Genomic DNA, 20474 nt, shown 5'->3' with positions numbered 1-20474 from the left:
AAGGACAATTTTAAAATATAAATGATAGTATTTGTCAAGGTTTACACATCAATCTGAACTGGAAGTCAAGAGCAAATTATCTTTTACTAGCTCATGTCCTGGAAAACATCTTTACCCCGATTCAAGGACACAAGGACTTGTTCCAAAGTTTTTGGAATTGATATGGCTCATAATGCCTGCATATTTTCAAAACCCTGTCATCCGTAAATGAGCTGGAAAATACCACATACTTGTATCCTTGCTGATGGGATTTAATGGGTACACACAATGTGCTAAGCACTGGCTGGACATATTATATGCCTACATAACCTTCATGACCCATATTCCAAATCATGTCTTTTAATATAACTGAATACATTCACTAAATATAGTAATATCGGTTGTTAAAACATTTTTACTATTATAAGAGGCTGGTGAAGTTAGCAAGAAATGGTACCAATGTTCATAGTATATTTATATTTAGGAATCATTTTTACAGAAAACAAAGGTGAATTTTTTAATAGAAAATATGCCATATTTTAATAGAAGATCACCATTTATCAGAATGCATACCAAAATACTACAACAAATTGGTCTTCAACAGAAACAGCACAATGACAGAAAACTCGATATGCTACACCTCTGAGGAGTCTGCAACCAGGCTAATTGGAAATCAACACACAACTCCCACTACCCCACACACAAATATGTACAGGTTATATAAGCCAAGATTTAGAAAACACATTGGAAGAGGAGGGACACACCCACATATGTATTTGTGCGCATGTTTTCCTTGAACACATATAACATTGTTTTCTTTTGTTTTACTCAACTCAAAGAAATTCTTGATCTAAAATTATTTTATGCTTAACACTATACCAAGGAAATACCATAAAGCAAGTTTTACATTTTCCTGGGAGCTGTTTGTTGCAAGTAAAAAATGTTTTGCAATTTTTTAGTGTAAAAATCCGTATAAAAACAGGAGTTGTTATATAGTGCTTGCCATTTGTGTTAACATTACCAAAAAGCTTTATACAGGACTATTATACATTACAGAAGAGGAATATCAATGAAGAGGTAATCAGTGCTTCCAAACTTTTCTAACTGTTATACAGGGGAGATCTAAAGAGTCCAATATATTTAGATTTATAAGGAATTGTTTTCTTCCCTCTGATAATGTGCTCCCTGAATAAAGGAGCACAGACAGACACACTGCCTTCTATTCAACTACAGCCACCTTCCAGGGGTGCTGACACACAAGGGCTCTTCTACTGGACCCTACAGTTCTCACTGCCCTTGGACTCGGGGCCAGCTTCTGGGCTGGGAGCCAGCCGGCCTTGCTTGGCCCTCAGGCCCTCCCTGGGGCTGTCAGCCGAACTTCTCTCAGGAAGGTTACTGATGGAGAGAGATCTGGTGGTGGGTTCTCGGAGGGCAGCGCCTGAATCCACTGGGCTCTGTTGAGTAACCTTGACCTGCAACACAAGCGTCATTGTTAGAGGTTTAAATCACATTCACATTTCTACAACATGAAAAATCAAGCACTTAGATCACCAAATTTGAAGTTAAATTCTTCTTCTAGGAGTTGTACACAGTTTTACTATTTCTTCTTCCCCGAAAACAGGCCCCCATCTAACAGAGAAGCTAGAGAGAAGAGTCGGACACAACCTCTGACCAGCCAGCCGCCTTGCAAGCTTCCCTTGACACCTCTGACGGCCGCAAACTCACTCCCAAGGCCAGTATGACATTCTCAGGTCAGAAGGTACGCTCTTTGAGGGCAAAGACTATGTCCTCTTTACCTTTGCATGCATAGTGCCCAGAATATGCCTACCTGGCAAACATTCAATATTTGCCTAAATAAGAACCCAAAGCAGCTTCCATTTATCTTAACTGAGCCCCTGCTGTCATTCAAATGAACGTATTACAAATGAGTAATACCACCTTCATAGAGTGGAAGCTTTACTTACAACATTTAAAAGACCTAGAACCTCTTCCTCACATACCAGCATTTTAATCATTCCCCTTACATTGTTGTTTTATTCCCATATTTGGTTTATGGCAGAAGGGCAGCTATCTAATAATAAAGTCCAGAAAAAAGTAAATTCCCTTTCTGATGTCCTGCCTTTTAAGAGAAAGAGGGAATCTCAAAAATGCGAGACTTTAAGAAGTAGATGAAAGGGCAGGGTAGCTGGTAAAGTCGAGATATTTTTGAGGTTTCCATGGTAGCGAAAAAAGATATGGGGTCGGGAAAGAGAAAGAAGAGCACGACAGACGAAGCACAGAGAAAACGTCACTTAACCAAAGTGAAAGGCAAGAGTAGACAATTCAGGTAGGAAGATTTGTAAAAGAGAAAGAGGAAGGACTCTTAACAAGGGTGCTCAGCACAAACATGCTCAGCACTAAGCCTGAGAAGCGGCTATGGGACACGTCACTCCCTGTGCAACTGCCGGTGACCTCCTTCTGAAGCAGTAAGAAGAAAGAATGGAAATTATTTCCCCGTTTATATTCTTTCCATAGGAAGTACGTGGTCTTAAAAGGCAGCTAAATACTCTTCATTACAGAAAACACAGTAAATCTGGCCGACAGATCAGATCCCTGGAAAGCTTGCCTCTACCTCAGAGGATGTGCAGGACATTTAAAAGGAGCAGCCTTGAAGGATTAGGACTTAATGGAAAATTACTGTCCATGGAAAGTTGAAGGAAAAAAACCCAGAGTTTTACTGGCACTCCTTTTTCTTTTCCTCTTTTTTTTTTAAAGTAGAAAGTGATACAAAAACACACTTCCCTTGAACCCAACAGCTGCAGGAGAATCAAACCTTTAGATTCACCATTAAAAGCAGGGGGATGGAGAGATCAAGCTGGGGAAAGAGAATTTAAGCTACTCAATTCCTGAAACCCAATTAAATAGCCAAAGCCCACCCTTTGGCCTCCCCCTCTAGACTCAATTTCTTTGATTCTGAATTGACGAAACTGTAGCTGGTGATCAGAGTTTACACTATGGATTTCATCCTCATGTTGGTTAGTTAGCCTCAGACTCACCCATAACTAGGTGAGGTCGGACTTACCAGGTACTTAAGCTATTAAGTGCACCCATACCCTGACTGTCTTACAAACTGTGTCTGCAGCCACAGTGGGGAGAGGGCAGGTATGCAAATGGCTCATTGGAAATGAATCTCATTAGTAGGAAAAATAGCTAAGACCCCACGAAACTGCTGACTGACTCTGTGGTGACGGCCTCACCATCATCTTCTACAATTAGTGGACGGTCCTCTGGAGCTGACTACCAACCCTAGATTCAGATCAAGTTTACACACAATCACAACTCCCTTGTTCCCAGCAAACTGGGAGCTCTGGGCTTATTCATCCCAGAGACATAACAGAGAGTGATCCTCACCTAATCTGCATTTTACCCATGTTCCCCTTTGAACTTGTCAGATGTCACTAAAGGTTCCGTTAAACGATCTAGGAAATCTCTCAACACTCAGCCAGTGACTTCAGGCAAAGGCTCATAATCCCAAATTTCTAAGCAACTGCTTTAGGAAACGACACCTTGCTCTCTCTTTTTTCAAACTGAATGATGAAATATGCTCAACAGATGAGGCAAGCATTTTATAAGGTGATTCAGAAAATGCTGAATTAAATTAAAAATCAATAGGCTGGGGCTTCTCTGGTGGCGCGGTGGTTGAGAATCTGCCTGCCAACGCAGGGGGCACGGGTTCGATCCCTGGTCCAGGAAGATCCCACATGCCACGGAGCAACAAAGCCTATACACCACAACCACTGAGCCTGTGCTCTAGAGCCCGTGAGCCACAACTACTGAGCCCGCGTGCCGCAACTACTGAAGCCCATGCACCTAGAGCCTGTGCTCCACAGCAAGAGAAGCCACTGCAATGAGAAGCCTGCGCACCGCAACGAAGAGTAGCCCCCGCTCGCCGCAACTAGAGAAAGCCCGCATGCAGCAACGAAGACCCAACACAGCCAAAAATAAATAAAATAAATAAATTTATATATATTAAAAAAAAAAATCAATAGGCCGGGTTTCAAAGGCTTACATCTAATCATGAAGTCCCCTATAACCTTCTTTCAAGAGGAACCACCCTCCATTGTGCACAAGTGCACAAAATTGCTTAGCAATGCATAACCACTGGTGCCTACGGCAGCCTGTAGCTAAAGCAAGCACACAGGTCTGCAGCAACCATGGTTATTGCTCCGTCCTCAGCAGGTGCGACAGCAGCGTGGAGAGCAGGCCCCCTAGCGTGCAAAGCTCTCTTTCTTAGATAGTAAGTCTAAACTCCACATGGAAACTGCTTTAAATAACATCAATTCCTCATAAAAGGGAAAAATGACCCATGTGATGATTTCATGAGGTGATTTCCTAACACACCTTTAAACATCTATTATTGCAATCACTTCAGAACATTCACAGCTCCATTCATTCAGCAAATATCTCTACTAGACATGAGGACACAGGTAAACTGTAAACATAACCAGGAACATTGCAGAAGTCGTACTGGAACTCAGAAGGCAGACATTTAGGAGAGTAGTTACAGTAAAGTGAGCTGCCGTGAAATAGCAGGACGTACAGGGTACTACCTATGTATCATGATTTCCTGTTTTAAAAGAGCCAAATACTTCATTTCAGGAATTAGCTTGTGGTTAATAGCTTTAGTCAAACCTGGAAGCTTCACTCTTTAAAGGTGCTAGTTACTTTATGGAAAAGAAGCTGTTCTCATTGTCCCTTGGAAAGTCAGGACCTACTCCAGTGTACTCTTCAGTGTTCTATTGCTACCAGCATCCAAGAGTTAAATCCAAATGTGAGTGAGTGAGGAAAAAAAAAAAAAAAAAGATAAAAAGGTGGGTGGAGGGGTGGGGATGGGGAAGAAATTTGCACAAAACAGTAGACTATTTCTAATACAAGTCATGAATGGGCCCATTTTAATAAGTGAAAGAAAACCTCAGACCCTTCTTCCTCACTCCTGAGTTAATCAAAGTTTTATTATAATGTAAGTTATGAACAAACTTAATAGTAGGCATAAATTCCTTAATCCTTAAAGCCCTTATACATCAACATAGCAAACGTGCATATATGTTCTTGCTTTGATGCAACTAATCACCAGTGTCTTTGTATTTGGTGTCTAAAATCCTACTGAGGAGCATGCCTGCCCACTTAAGAATTACTACATTACACAAATAGGGTTACTACACTTTCAAAGCTTTGTTGGCTGGTTCAAGGTAATCATTGAATACTTAAACTCTGACAAGTAAGCAATCAAAGTAAAATCACGACATTAAAAAAAAAAAAAATCTGTGAGCCATTCTAGAAACTTCCAACAAGATTTCTGCAATCCCTAGTTTGAGAAACAATGGGAAAAGATCAAGACTGGAGCTGAGAGAGAGAGTAGGTGTTAAGTCTGGGCAGGTTCAATCTTCGTAAGTCTTACTTTCTTCCTCCTTTTATAATACTACTTCCTAGGAGAGTACAATAAAATAAGAAAATAAAACTTGAGTTCCATAAAATACATATACTTTGCATACATAAGTGGTAGATGCTGGTATGGATTATTGTAATGGGACAAAGATCTGTGAAGCAAATATCCTCTATGCTTTAAATAACGTGACTGGGCTGTTTGCAAGGTGCAGAGAGGTCCCTAAGATCCCAGCCCTCCCTACCCTCAACAATCAAACTAGAGACATCCATAAACAGAGCTACTTCCTCCAGATATCTACTGAAATATATGCTTTCTGTAGAAAGTAAAGGAATAATGAAACACAAAGAGTCAGCAGCTGGGGGGCAGATGGGTGAGAGGGAAAACTGTGAAGCAAGCAATGACCAGTACCCATGCCAGATCCTTCAGTGGTACTGCCCGAAACTTTCTTACAGACCCTCTGAGCTCTGATCTAACAACGCCAATTCCCGCCAAACAATTTATAAGTGGCCCGCTGGGTCAAGGACAAGATTGTGCGGCAGGGTAATGTGATGTTTATCCTCGCATCTGCTCGCTACTTTCCTCACTACTGACTTCTTTATACCCCAGGGGGAAGGTCAGACTTTGAAGAGCTCCTGAGTCAGAGGGCGCAGTGTCAAACCCTTGCCCAGATGATGCTGTCATTTCCTGGATTTCAAACGGTAGATACATGTTGACAGTAGTTTACCTTTTGTGATCTGCTGCCACCAGCTGTTGGTTTGGAGGTCTCAGCGAGATTTTCTTTGTCGAGACTTAGTGGGGATGGTGCTAACTTCTGTGCAGCAAGGCGGGGGCTGGTCCTTGTCACCATGGTTGTTCTCCGCAGGATGTATGGGCTAGTCTTTCCTGTTGGGATGTCGGCAAACCCTAAAGGCAAAAAGCTGCCTGTCAACACTGCTGGCTCCAATTCTATCTACGGTGGGAGTACTACTCACTAGGTAAAGTTTGAACAAGGATAAGGGTGACTCCGAAAACACTTTCTCCTAGCCACAGTGGACAATGGACACAGTTTATTCATAGTTACCCTGGAGTCATCAAATTGAATAAATCACTAACAGGTTTTTTTCTTATTAGAAACGTAAGAAACCACATGGGGAAAATAACATTAAACAGAAAAAATTTTTCCTGCTTCTTTTATGTGGATGTCGTAACTCGCACTTTTCTAAGAAGAACACACCAGCAGGCCTTCCTGTAAGATTTGGATTAGAGGAGGAAACAATGGGTGAAATGGAAAGGAAAGAGATAAAAGAAAAGGTCTGCTCTTGTTGAAAGGAGGAAAATGTGAAATGGTAGCAGCTACTTGAGGTAATTACTCTCAGGCAGAAAAACTATGTGGGAGGAGAGATTTCACCTTGCTCTGCACTCATCATCTCCTTCCACAGAGGGAACTGACAGGATCTGTGATGACTGAGAGGTGAAGGGCAATGCCAAGGATACTTAAAGAAAGCATGTCACACACAGCATTAAAGTAACTACAGTAACTACAGCAGCATGTGGTTTTGCTTTGTTTTTAACCCTTTAACTACAAATAAAAAACAGAAACGAGAAAGAGATAGCTAACTATTTAGGGGTTAGATTTCCTAAAGCCTAGAGTTATTCAGAGCAGTGCTTCTCAAACTATCTATGGCAAAAAATTGGTTTTGATATTTTGCGGGGGAGGGGTGGGAAGTAATTTCCCATCTGCTGTGGAATGATACTTTTGTATAGTACAATAAGAATGAATCTAATAGAGAACTGATTATGTGCTTGAATGTTGCAACAATAGCAAAGGGCTATGAAAATTTCAAACTCTTACTCTTGATTTCTATACATTGTTTTGATCATGGAGCAGTAACAAAAGTTCCTAGACTGGCCCCAATCTCTGGGCCGCACTTGGAGCACCAGTGGGTTTCAAAAAAAAAAAGTGGTAAGTGGCTTCAGCCAGGGGTCCAGCATCATCAGGCCCATCCTCTAGCTCACCCACTACCTGGGGGTCACAAAGGACTGTAGGTGGGAAAGCTCGAAGGGTGTCTTTGACTTGGGGATTTTTCAACACAGAAATGCCAATTTCTAAACAGGTTTTTGACAGCCATTTTTCAAATCTCCTAGTACTTTTGGTGCTGTGACATGAGTAATTAGATCTTAGCCATTCTCTCATGACAGAAAAGAAAGTATATACCTTACCAATTTAACAGTGGACTATTGCTTCTGAAGGTCAACGAGTACTGTTACGCAATAACCTAAAATATAAATGCTTCTGCCTTTTTGTATGTGAATTTTTATGAGCGCTTTCAAAAGAACACAAATCCTTTTTGAATTATGAGTACCTTTCTTTACAACTTCTGGAAGTCCCTCTGGCTCAGGCTCAGCGTCTTCTGCATCCTCTGCAGGGTGAATACCACTTTTGACTGCTTTCCTGCTTTTTTTAGAAAATTTCTCTGGTGTAGAAGGTGTGGTTTCTCCCCCATCCTCCCGAATCCCACCGGACCTTTGCCTCTTGCCTGAAGCTTTATTTTGGCCAGATGATAACTTCTTTTCAGTAGCAGAAGGGACTGGGGATGGTCCTGGAACAATTGAATTCAGCGAAGGAGAACTTCGAAGATTAAGTTTAGATTGTTGTGAACTCAGACGGGCAACCTGTGTTTCTAACATCTCTTTGGCTTTCTCTAATTTCTCGTGGCTTATAAGCAGGGAACAGTATTTATCCAGGTATTCGTCTGCCTCCTTGGTTTTTTCTTCAAGGGTTTCTTTCAGTTCTTTCATCTCGGTCATTAATTCAGCAACATTAGCATCCACAACAGTACCTGTCAAAAATAAAGCGACACATCATTTGTAACTTGACGCTTCTCTGATTAACACTGGGCATCAGCAAGCAGATAACCTTAGACTTGCTTCTTGATTTTTATTTTTGGGAAGAGTGGCAGAAGGTCTATCTGTATATGTTCTTATAGTTCTTGTTTGGGAGGGATCATATCAACATACATATTCTAGTGAGTTACATACTTATTGGGATAGCTTAAACATAACCCACCAAAATCGCAAACTCATTATTTCAGCCAATCCATCAAACCTTCTTGTAGTTATCATGTGACATCAAATGAATTAATTTATTACATCCCCGATTTTCCCGTCCGTCCTTTCTATTGTAAGGGAATGAACAGTAAAAGTCGAAAGAGAATATAAAGTCACTGCTGTAATGGCTTTGGGAGACAGGAAAGGGCCAGTGACGAGACAAGGCCAAAGAAGTTCTGAAAACCATTTGGAGGCAATGGAGGATCTGATGGACAAGGGCTTGAGGGATACTATAAGGGAAGAGGTCTCAGTAACTTATAGCTGCCTGGTTGGCACTGATTCCATTAGAGACACTCCCTGGAGCCCCAATCTATTCTGAGTACTCTTCTCAGGAGGCAAGACTGTTGACCTCCCACCCGTGCCTATTTATGTATGGTCCAAAAGAGGCACTTATACTATGCTTGCCATCATCTATCCACACAGAAAAAGCATTCCACTCTGGGGGCATACGTGGAGAAAAGTGGCAGGAAGAGTTGTCATTTCTTTTTTATTTCACCTCCATACCCAAAAATATAGCCCCCAACCCTTCCATTTAGTTGACCCACCAGGATGGGCCAAGGACAACCAGAATCAGCTGTTTATAAATTACCAATGCCAGCTCACATGCCAGTGTTCCTTTACATTAGAACTACATCATGGACATCCACATGAAAAATGCTTCTTGGAAAGGCTCATTAGCAGAAAGGGCTACCAGTTTTTTGTATGTTTTATAGAACAGAAGATGCAATAATTCTGTTTTGAAAATGCAGGCTTCATTCTGAATCCTATTAATGACTCCAAGCTAAGCACAAAATTCTGAAATTGGAAAATGCTGAAAACGGCTAACTGCTGAAAATCAGCATGCAGTCATAGAACAGAGCACTAACGACACTTCCCATGCAGACACACCGTAAGTGTATGATTCACTAGTGGAAAACAGTCTGGGTTCACTGATGTACCCAGTTAACACCGACCTGCTTTCTGTTTCTCTTGCACAGCTTCAAGACGAGATACCTCTTTCTGCAACGTCTCCTTTTCTTCTTCCAGCTGTTTACAGGATTTGATCAACAACTTTATTTTCCCCTGGGCACGATCGTTTTCCTTCTTCAACTTATCTGCATATTTTAGATTTTCCATCTACAAAACAGAAGTAATTCCACTTAAAACCTTGAATTGCTTTTCATAAGCATATGGAAAAATAATAAGATATAATTAAGAATCATATGCTGTAAATTTAAGAACTATTATTTTCAAAACAATTCATCTTCTCTGCTCAGTGTCCTAAGTCCCCCCAGTAGACACTGTGGTTTTGTCACTCCCTTTCTTAGTATCAGCAAGCATCAGTCACAGTTCTTAATATAATGTCCTATTAAGTAGCCCACTATGTCTGTGTTTATCCAATAGGAATCACACCGGGAGGTAGGGGCCAAGGGTCCGTGCACATATTCTCGGTAGGCCAAACACTCTAGATGACAGAATTGTTCCCTTTTGTGATCTGTGCTGTTGCACAATTTCAATACCTAAGATGGCATTTGTTTCGTCACACCAAGTGATACTACGGCTCACAACACAAATTTAAGGCCAAATGATGTTATGGTTTACAATACAAATTTAAATTTTATAGCAGCTCAAACAAAAAGTGAATAGAATGGTGGCAGAATTATGTCATCAAGCACTTCTCAGTAGAACATGTTCACAGTTCCTTAAGCACAATTGCAAAATCAAAAAAAAAAAGCTCTGAAAATGATTTCTAGGCAAAACTTGACTTGAACAGATATGAAGGAATTTATTCCTTTATTTATCCCACCTTGTAAAAATATTCATACATTTTGCTGTAGAAATATAAATTTGATTATGAAGTATTACCCCAAGATTCTGATGGGACATTATGTAATATGTGGCATATGCATGGTATTATGCAATATCTAAGAAATGCAGAATTGTAAAACAATCTAGCTCTAAGAGTTTCTGATAAGAGATCATGAACATATAAAGGCAGACCAAACTATTAAAAAAAAAAAAGAACCTGAGCATCGCATTCATGTTACAAGTAGATTTCATTCTTCGCACATTTCACCTTGAAATAATTTATTAGCAATGTTGCAGTAAATCTGCACTTTCAGAACTTTCTATTTCTGATTCCAACAGTAATTGGATTAGAGATAGATTTAATTCAATTTCAACAATGCTGCGACTTCCCTGGTGGTCCAGTGGGTAGCCCTCCATGCTCCCAATGCAGGGGGCCTGGGTTCGATCCCTGGTCAGGGAACTAGATTCCACATGCATGCCACAACTAAGAAGCCCGCATGCCGCAACTAAGAAGTCCACATGCCACACCTAAAGATCTTGCATGTTGCCACGAAGATCCCACATGCCATAACTAAGACCCAGCGCAGCCAAAATAAATAAATAAATAAATAAATAAAGCAATGCTTATCAACTTCTACTTCATTAAAATTATATAAGATTTGTATATTCTCAACTAACAATGTACCATTTTGTGCATGGCATATATATAAATAGACATTCCCCACAGTACAACTGTCGAAGATTAAAAAAAAGGAGAAAGTGAGTAAATTAAAACTTAGACCTGAAGCTACTTCTGTCTTGTTATTAAACCTAACATCTCTCATTTTGTAGCAACAGGACATTATTGATCATTAATGTTATTTTTCACTTAGTTTGTATTTTACTGGTATATTTCCTTCACCTTGATCATTGTATAAGAGCTGTAAACATAAGAAATCTATACCTAGTTTTCTGACCTTTACTGAAAAATATTTATTTTCCAGGTTCATATTGTACATTCTGGATGGTATTCGTTTTATGAAAAGAATTTTGTGGGTATCAAAACAGCCTCCCTCTCCAGGTAGAATTGCTGTAGCACCTTCTACAGTCTCACAATACTGAGATGAGGGCTCACCTCCTTTTTTTTAATAAAGAAAAAAGTTTTATGGTCCTTGCATGGAAAAGAAAAGGAGAACATACACATACGTGTACCTGACCAAGTGCTTGATCTCCCCATAAGCCATGGTAAAGTGGGTTTGGTGACAGCAGTGAACCTGAAGACCAGTCATGCAAGACTTTCACCACCAAATTATTATTATCCACACCTGGAGGGGCCTGCCCTGATCTGTTATTGGCTCGCTCTTCATATCCATCTCAAGAAGTCTCTGACATCCTCTACTCTGAAAGGATTCACTGAGCAATGAATGAAGTTATTCAAGCTATGGAACTGCAGGCTATCCTCTAATTTTTAAAAACAACTCAGCAGACAAGTGATGAATGGTATTATTTATGATTACAAAAAACTTTTTTCATGAAAATTAAAATGAAAGCACTTAATTTCATACTGTTAAAACCACTGTTAGACGTATGAACCATTCTAAGTCATGAAGTAATGATAAGTGAACATACCTTGGTTTTCTTCAATTCTTCTAAAATCTCAGTGGTCACTTTCAGAGAATTATTGAGTTCTTCTTTACTGGACTTTAAGAGGTCTATCTCCACCTTCTGGGAGCTGAGACATTCTTCCTTAGAAGTTAATTTCTCTCGATATGTCTGTATTTCCATTTCATACTAGGGCAGAAAAATGTTACTTTAGCCAGGAGGCTCAGGTGAAAATATTGTAAAGAAAACAAACAAAAAAGAAAACTGCTGATCCGGGGACCATTTCAAATGGTCTTTGCAAATCCCTTACTATTCTACTCCAAGACGGAAATGTATTTTTAAAAAAATCAAGTCATAAAATAAGACATGTGCAAGTAACTGGTGGAAAGATAGGGAACTTAATAGGATGGGATGTTCACAGGATTATACATCATAATAATAATGCAGAACACTGACCTTCTTGGAAAAAATGCCTCATCACCATGGTCAACACACTCTCTCCAGTTCCCCCAGTCACCAGACCACACATTTTTACCTGTTTGTTTATATCCAGAAGCAAAGCCTGGTGTTTCTTTTCAGCTTCCTGAAGCCGTAGCTGATATTCAGCTATTTCTTCTCTCATCTTCCCTTGCTTTTCCATCTGGTCTTTGTGTACACAATCCAAACTCTTCTTCAGTTCACTGTTTTCTAGAATGAGCTCCTTCAGTTGACCCTGATGAGAAAAATAATAAAATCATGGGAAGATAATTAAGAGCCTGGATATATATATCAACATCTAGAAAATACTGAGTACTGGATATATATATCTATATCTAGAAAATACTGAGTACTGTCTTGCCTGTAATAGTTTACAGGCAAGACAATCTATAGAGAATTAGTGCTATAAATCCCTAGCAATGTACAGTCAACACTGTTTCCCCAGATTTCACATTCACTGATTCAACCAACTACAGAACAAAAATATTCCAAAACACAAATTCCAGAAATTTCCAAAAAGCCAAACTTGAATTTGCTGTGTACCAGCAACTTTTTACACAGCATTAACATTGTATTTACAACTATTTAGGTAGTATTAGGCATTTTAAGTAATGTAGAGATGACTTAAAGTATACCGGAGGATGTGTGCAGGTGATATGCAAACACTATGCCATTTTATATAAGGGACTTGAGCATCTGCGGATTTTGGAATCTGGGGAGGGCCTGGAACCAATGCCCGGTGGATACCAAGGGATGACTGTATTCACTTTAAATGGCGATTTCACCTCCAGTGGCAATTTCCTTTGCTCCAGCCCAAGGTTACATCCACGGGGAACACAGAGTCTCTGAAACCTGGACTTCGCTACTAAAACACTCTGGACCAAACCCTCCTAGGCTCCCAGGCTCACTTATTTAAGTACTTCTAGTGCAGTAATTTCTTGACCTCATTAGCAGCATCAAAACTACCTTCACACTCAAGCCCCTCCAGACTTATGTTTTCTTCCTTGGCCAGCTTAGATTCCATCTTCTATCAGTTTAAGAATTTCCTTCCAAAGGCCCCCCACTCTTCTGCCCTTCTCTCCCTTCACTGTGCAGGACTATCAAAACTGCAGCCCTAGGGCTTCCCTGGTGGCGCAGTGGTTGAGAGTCCGCCTGCCGATGCAGGGGACGCGGGTTCGTGCCCCGGTCCAGGAGGATCCCACATGCCGCGGAGCGGCTGCGCCCGTGAGCCATGGCCGCTGAGCCTGCGTGTCCGGAGCCTGTGCTCCGCAACGGGAGAGGCCACAACAGTGAGAGGCCCGTGTACCGCAAACAAAACAAAAGAAAACAAAACTGCAGCCCTAGAGGTATCTGGCTTCTCCGTGCCTGACCCCAAATAGCTGTTTCTATACGTGTTTATATACATGCTGTGTCCACTTCCTCAGCAACCGTTCACCCTCAACCCACTCCAACCTGCTTTCATCCCAGCTCCTCCTGAAATGGCTTTTCACGGCATCGTTAAGCTCCATGTTGCAAATTCCAGGAGGACTCCTCAGCCCTCATCTCATTCGACCTCCAGGAAGTATGTGCTGCCACTGACCACTCCTTCGGTCTTGAGACACCCTCCATGCGTGGCTTCTAGAACATGACACTCTCCTGGTTTGCCTCATCTTGTCTTCTCAGTTTCTTTGCTGGTTCTTCCTCACCCTACATGCTGCAGGGCATCTGGGCTAGGCCCTGAGCCATCTTCTCTTCTCCATCTATGTTTTCTACCATTCCCATAATTTTTTAAGCACTACCTATATTCTGAACTAGCCCAATTCATGTATCCACCCTAAACGTTTCCTTCAATCTCCAAGCTCATGTATTTGGTGTCACTTTAGATTCTACTCTGGTTCTTTACCATGCCTTCCTACTGCTCCAACCTTCTTTCCTATTATTTTCCATCTGACTCCAGACACAATGGCTTCCTTTCCATTTCTAAAATGTACAAAGATTTTTCTAATTTCAGAGATTCCACCACTCTGCTCTCTAGACCTAGAAGGCTCCTTCGTCTGCCCTGTTCTCCACGTGGCTGACTCCTTGCCTTGCACGTGACATTCTCTGGCCACGCCATCTAAATTAGGTTCTTCCTTACCCCACACTCCACTTCCCAAATATTCTGCAGTGAAGAATCTTGCTTCCTTTATAGCACTTAACAGTTTATGATTATTCGATATACTTCCTATTTAATGATTTATTGTATGTCAAGATGGTAAGTTCTATGGGTGCAGGAAGAACCACAGGACAGCTATCGCCCTCCATTCTATCCTCTGACCTTAGCCGTGTTTATAGAATGAATAAAGCCATTGCAGACTAACAAACTCATATGTATGGCCTTGAGGCTGAACACCTAGCTTTCCTTTTTAGTAGAGCCTATAAATGAAAGACAAATAACAATATACTTGGGATACTCCCAAGCTGCTCAGTACCAAAGGAGATTTTAGCAGATGCAGGACTCAAATATCATCCATAGGAACTCCTTCCACACAGCATTGCCAGAAAATTCCATGAGCCAATTGCTGAGATTAAATGCCAAAGCTTTTCAATGTTCATTAGATTAAATACCACATTTAAAGAAAAGCACTAACTTCCCCAACTCCTTATACAGGCCATTACAAATATCGTTTCAACTTTTTGTGATTACTCTGGGTCATAATCACAATTATATTTTGCTGTCCTTTTCTGAGAATTACTTAGGGATGAAGTTGCACAGGGACTACATGAATATAGGAGTGTTTACCATTTGCATGCATGGTAGCTGCTACCTAAGACTTGGTGTTAAAGAGATTCAGGAGAAAGCGTATGAATCAGCAATGTCTATTACGGGACCAGCAGTGGGAGTGGCAGCCCAAACGCTATAGTTCTGCCACAACCTGCCCTAAAATAGCACCCCAAGACTGCTCCAACTTTACATCTTACTATGACTTTCTTTCTGTTACTTTGTTAGTTCTTTGCAAGATCAGTGCATTTGTCTCTAGCAAGTTCTGGCTTGTAATCTGTGGCAGGCTAGGACAACAGCCTACTGAAAGCAGCATGAAATCCATTTCTGGTATGCATTAATGTAGTTACAAGGGTCATCTTCTATGAAAAAAATATTTGGGCTCCATGACAGGTATTTTCATGTGTTCAGGGGCCTCGCCTGACTCCTTCCGGGCTCATGACAGTGCTGGATGGCGAAAATTACTGCAGGTCTGATCGTGACATGAGCTTGGGTTACTCTCTTCAAAAGCTAAAAAAAAAGTTTAGTACATTACAGAAGGTCTTAACAAAAACAAACAAGGAGAGAGTGCACAAGAATTATCAGAGTGTAATGAATCTGTCACAGAGAAACTTACTTTTCTGCTCTTCATTTCTTCCGACACTAATTTTAAATCTTCAGTTAGCCTGTTTTTCTCCCTACTAAACTCTTCTTTCAGCTCCGTCGTTTTCTGTACCATTGCAAGCATTTCCTTCTGCAGCTCAGTTTCCTTCACAGTCATTGTGTTTACCTGAAATTTCCTCTTCGTTAGGATCTGCTTATGGTTGTCTGTTTGATCAAATTAATCACTCTTATATGGCATATTCACGACATTCGCCTTAGCCTCCAATAATAAAATAAAACCCAGCTAATTCTCCCTTTACTAATCCACTCAACTAATATTCTCAAAACCTACTGGTAAGCTTACCTTTTCTTCTCTGCAAGATTTAATAAAAGACAACAATAAGGAAAGGAATGACAAAGAAAGATAATATTACCAAGTCTTAAAATCCTTCATAGAAGTAAAGATTTGAATTAAACTTAAATATCAGAGATTGTATGAGGCAGTGACTTAATCTATCAGCTCTTGGATCTCTTACTAATTCTCTAAATGCCATGCTAAAAATGCAAGAAACATGACTATGATTCATTAAAACCAGTGAAAGCAGTATTGTTTACATTCGTCCCTATATCAGATTGAAACAGCCTGGTATAGTTTGTCTGTCTCCACCCATAACTGCCATACAAAAACTTGAAATTCTTGGAAAATACAGAGGTATGATTGATTGTATTTTCTGGACAGTCTCTTAATATTTGTCCAGTAAAAACTTAATTTGAAGGAATCACTTTCCTAGGTCAGTAAGTATAGGGCAAAAACTTAATTTTTCTTTAATAATTGAGCTTCCAGATGGCAGATTTTCCCCTTTAAACATCAGCTAACAGAACAGGAGACTGCCCGAGGAGAAGGTACAAAAGAGGGGCTGAAAGCACAAAATCCCCAGGACATGCCCCGGGAGCCACGAGGGTTCTATCAGTTACAATTGTATCAGTATCTTTAATAGTTCTTTCTCCTAAAGGCAAAAAAAAGGCAGGGCAGCAGCAAAGGGGATCCCTACTGATTCTAACTGATATCTGTTATACTCTCTACAGCAATGGTTCTCAACTGGGTATGGGTATGGGGGCTACTATTCTGATGTACTGTGAGAAGGGAGCCATGCACAACCCAAAAGCTTCTGCCCTGTCCAGGTGCCACAGTGAAAACCATGCCAATCCATACAAGTGCCCCATGGAAGTGTGTGCCAAAGCCAAGGGTCACCACTGCTGGAGCCAACTCAATGTCCCCACAGTTCAAGACCCCAAAAGCCTTTACAAAGTTTGGTCCAATACTGCAAAAGCTGTCCAGAAGGAAAGAGAATTCACACAGTGGCTGACCCTCCCGCATGACAACACATTCAAATGTACAGAGATAAAGCCACTTACTTTTTCAACAAAGGACAGTTTTTCCATTTTTGTCAATTGAAGCTCTTTCTCCAGATCCTTGGAAGAATTCTGCAGAGCTTCTAAGGTGTCCTGCAAAGTGTCATTTTTGGATTGCAGCACCTGGGTCTTCTGCTCCAATTCCACCATCAGATTTTCCAGTTTTGTTCTTTGCTCCTCCCAAAGTTGCTGTTCTCCTTCCATCTGGGACAGTTTAGAGACCAGCTGCTCTTGGTCTTGAATATGATTTTTTAGTATCCTGATTTCTTCATCCTTTTTCTCTAGTTTCTGTTTGCCATCTTCTACTTCTTGAATGAGGCCATTCACAGAAGACTGCAAAAGCATGTAATTACTTTTGGCCTCGTCAAGGCCCTGTAGCAGTTGAGCCTTCTCACGTTCAAGGGAATCTACTTGACTACTCAGGCTCTGTTCTTCTACCTTCCAGGTCTCCTGGTCATCACACAAGGCTGCTACTTCCTCACTTAGCTCTTTCAATTGTGTCTGCAGTATCTCCACCACAGCTTTAGATTCTTCTTTCATCTGTTCTTTTTCTTGCTCTTTTTCTTGCAATAGATTTTCAAATGAAGAGTTTAATGTTTCTAATTCAGACACTCGACCTTGCTCTTTTTGTAATTCTTTTGTCAGATCTTCTTTTTCTGACCTTGTATTGACAAGATCTAACTCCAAAGCTCTCAGATTTGGGGCCATCTCCTCTATTTTTGCTTTCAGGGTCTCTACCTCTGCTTTGGACTTCTCAGCCTCAAGAATCACATGCTCTTGGTTTTTTCCTGATACCTCTAGTTCTCTTTCAAGGTTCTCAACTGTATCCTTCAGCAAAGCTGCCTGATGCTCACTTTCCTTCAGTTTTTCTAAGATATGGAGCCGCTTCCTTTCATTAGTATCTAGGTGGACTTTCAGCTTTCCAGTGTTATTTCTCAGCTGATGTACTTCCTGCACTGGGGAGTCCAGACTCTGTTCTTCCGCCTTCCAGGTCTCCTGGTCATCACACAAGGCTGCTACTTCCTCACTTAGCTCTTTCAATTGTGTTTGCAGTATCTCCACCACAGCTTTAGATTCTTCTTTCATCTGTATTTTCTCTCGCTCCTTTTCTTCTAATACATTTTTCAATGAAGAGAGTAACGTGTGTAATTCAGACACCTGACCTTGTTTTTCTTGTAGTTGTTTCACCAGATTTTCTTTTTCGGACCGTATGGTGACAAGGTCTAAATCTAAAGCGTTCAGCCTTTCAGTCATCAATTCCATTTGTGTTTTTAGGGTCTCCACCTCTGCTTTGGAATTCTCAGCATCAAGAATCACCAGCTCTTGGTTTTCTTCTGCCATATGCAATTCCCTTTCAAGGGTCTCAACTTTATCCTGAAGCGAGTCGTTCCTACGCTCGCTTTCTTTCAGTTTCTCTGAGATGTGGAGCTGCTTCTTTTCATCGGCCTCAATGCGGACCCTAAGCTTCTCAATGCCTTTTCTCAGCTGGTGCACTTCCTCCTGCGTTGAGCTCAGCCTCACCGCGACCTCGCCTTTCTCCATCAGTGCAGCCTCCAAGGCCTTGGTGACGGTCAGCTTTTCATGCTCCAATTCACTCAGTTTGGTCTGCAGGCTCTCGGATTCCCTTACGAGTGATTTCGTCTCTTTATTCAGTTGTCTGATTTGGTTTTCCAGCTCACTTCTTACCAGAGACAGTGCCTGAGAGTCCTTTTCCAAACTCTGCAGCTGCTCTTGGAGATGTAGATACTCATCTTGATGAGATTCGAGCTCTTGTATTTTCTCCTTCATCTTTTCAGACATCTGATCCAGCTCTTGATTTTCTTTTGACAAAGTATCTAATTCTCCACGAAGCTGGTCTCTCTCACTTGTGACCACCAAGAGTTCTTCCTCAAGACAGTTTATAACTTTCTGCTTATTTTCATTGTCTTTTTCTAAAAGCAGCTTCTCTGTTTGAACTACCTCTAAGTTGGCTTCCACAGAGAGGGCGTGATGCTCTGTGCTACCTCTCTCAGCTTTCATCCTCTGCAGCTCATTTTCCACATTGAGACATCTCTCTCTCCAGTTGTCGGTCACCTTGGCTACCTCATCTTCGATACCTTCATGTGACAATTTATCTGTGCCCATTTCTAAGTTAGAAGTGAGGCCTCTCGAACTTTCTACTCTCTGGTTATCACGAGAAAAGGATTCCAATTTTTCACTGAAATCTGACTTTTCTTTCTTAAGTTCCTCAACTATTTTTTCCAATTCTATACATGCTTCAATCTTGGTGGTTAGTTGTACTTCCTGTAAATTGAGTTTTGAGTCTAACTCTTTGATTTCATTTAGCAAGCTTTCAACTTTTTGGTCACGTTCCTTTATGCCATGAAGTAATCTCAAATTCTCAGTTGATGTCTCTTTTACCTGCAGTTGGAGATTCTGAATGGTTACCTGATTCTCTAGAAAATCCATAGGTACCGAAGCATCAGGACCAGAAAGTGACAATTCGGAAATGCATTCTGAACAGCCCTGGGTTGTGTCTTCCACTGGGGTCCCGTGACTGGTTTCTGGGGACTGCTCCCCGGACCACTCTCCTATAAGCTTGATTGCACTCGTCTTAGTTATTTTCTCCATCTCTAGACTGAGGTCCTGCTGGACATCTTTTTCACAAATCTGATGGATCTCGTGCTCTGGTGTCCTCTCTTTAGTTTCTGAAGTATAGTCTTCCGATTCTCTTATGTCACAGCTATCGTTTCCACCCCGAATAGCCTGTAGTTGTAACATATAATGAGAAGGCACTTTATTTTTCAAGAAGAATCAAAATAGAATAAATAGGCTGAATTATAGTATTATTTTTGAGAAACTGGCTACTTGCTTCTGCTAAACACATCTCTTCAAAGGGCATTCTTCCCACCAAATTCACCTCTCTCCATCCAAATATTCAACACAATTAAACAAACATTCAGTAAGTGTTCTCTGTGGGCAAGGTACTGGGTATTTATCATGAACACAAACCCTTCAGGGTCAGTTACGTGATCATCTAAATTGTGATGTAGTTACACTTCAAAATTTTTTTCTTGCTAGCAATATTGTAGGTAACCTAAATATGAAATTTTCTTTGGGATTATCAAATAAGAGGCTAACAAATTCCACATAAAATGGTCGGCTTCCATCTTCAGCATTTATGATATTCTTCGATAAGAGAAGGCAGTAGGCTTTCATGACCAGATTCCCAGCCCAAGGACTTAATCACAGATCCAGCACTTACTATATTCTTGGATAAATCACATGTTTGAACCTCACTTTCTCTTCTCTGTAAAATAGGGATCTGCTACTTTGACTACAACTGCTGTCACCTCTCACCTGCCCTCCCTACCTTACAGAGGTAGAGGGAGGGAATTAAGTGAGTCTCATTGTCTGTACGCC

At 40.9% G+C, this 20474-nt stretch overlaps 1 protein-coding gene across 4 annotated transcripts in view; it reads right to left on the bottom strand.

Annotated features, from left to right (window-relative positions):
* Positions 1-488: 488 nt before the first annotated feature.
* Positions 489-20474, bottom strand: part of CENPF (centromere protein F) — a 61241-nt gene continuing 41255 nt past the window's right edge. The window contains exons 13-21 of one of the 4 annotated variants that reach the window (XM_027082982.1): positions 18057-19817; positions 17076-17510; positions 15694-15846; positions 12396-12572; positions 11888-12049; positions 9445-9607; positions 7747-8223; positions 6129-6307; positions 489-1451 (exon numbers count right to left, since the gene is read on the bottom strand). In XM_027082982.1, coding sequence (XP_026938783.1) covers positions 1248-1451; positions 6129-6307; positions 7747-8223; positions 9445-9607; positions 11888-12049; positions 12396-12572; positions 15694-15846; positions 17076-17510; positions 18057-19817 — 3711 coding nt within the window. In that variant the 3' untranslated portion in view covers positions 489-1247. Of the gene's footprint in view, positions 1452-6128; positions 6308-7746; positions 8224-9444; positions 9608-11887; positions 12050-12395; positions 12573-15693; positions 15885-17075; positions 19818-20474 lie in introns of those variants that run through there. The other 3 variants (XM_027082980.1, XM_027082981.1, XM_027082983.1) reach the window with 3 other exon arrangements.

The sequence above is a fragment of the Aethalodelphis obliquidens genome, unplaced genomic scaffold, assembly GCF_003676395.1.
Source record: "Aethalodelphis obliquidens isolate GAN/ISIS:26980383/991018 unplaced genomic scaffold, ASM367639v1 scaffold48, whole genome shotgun sequence".
Classification (NCBI taxonomy): domain Eukaryota; kingdom Metazoa; phylum Chordata; class Mammalia; order Artiodactyla; family Delphinidae; genus Aethalodelphis; species Aethalodelphis obliquidens.
The sequence above is the reverse complement of the archived record's forward strand: the minus strand, read 5'-3'. Positions and strand labels throughout refer to the sequence as shown.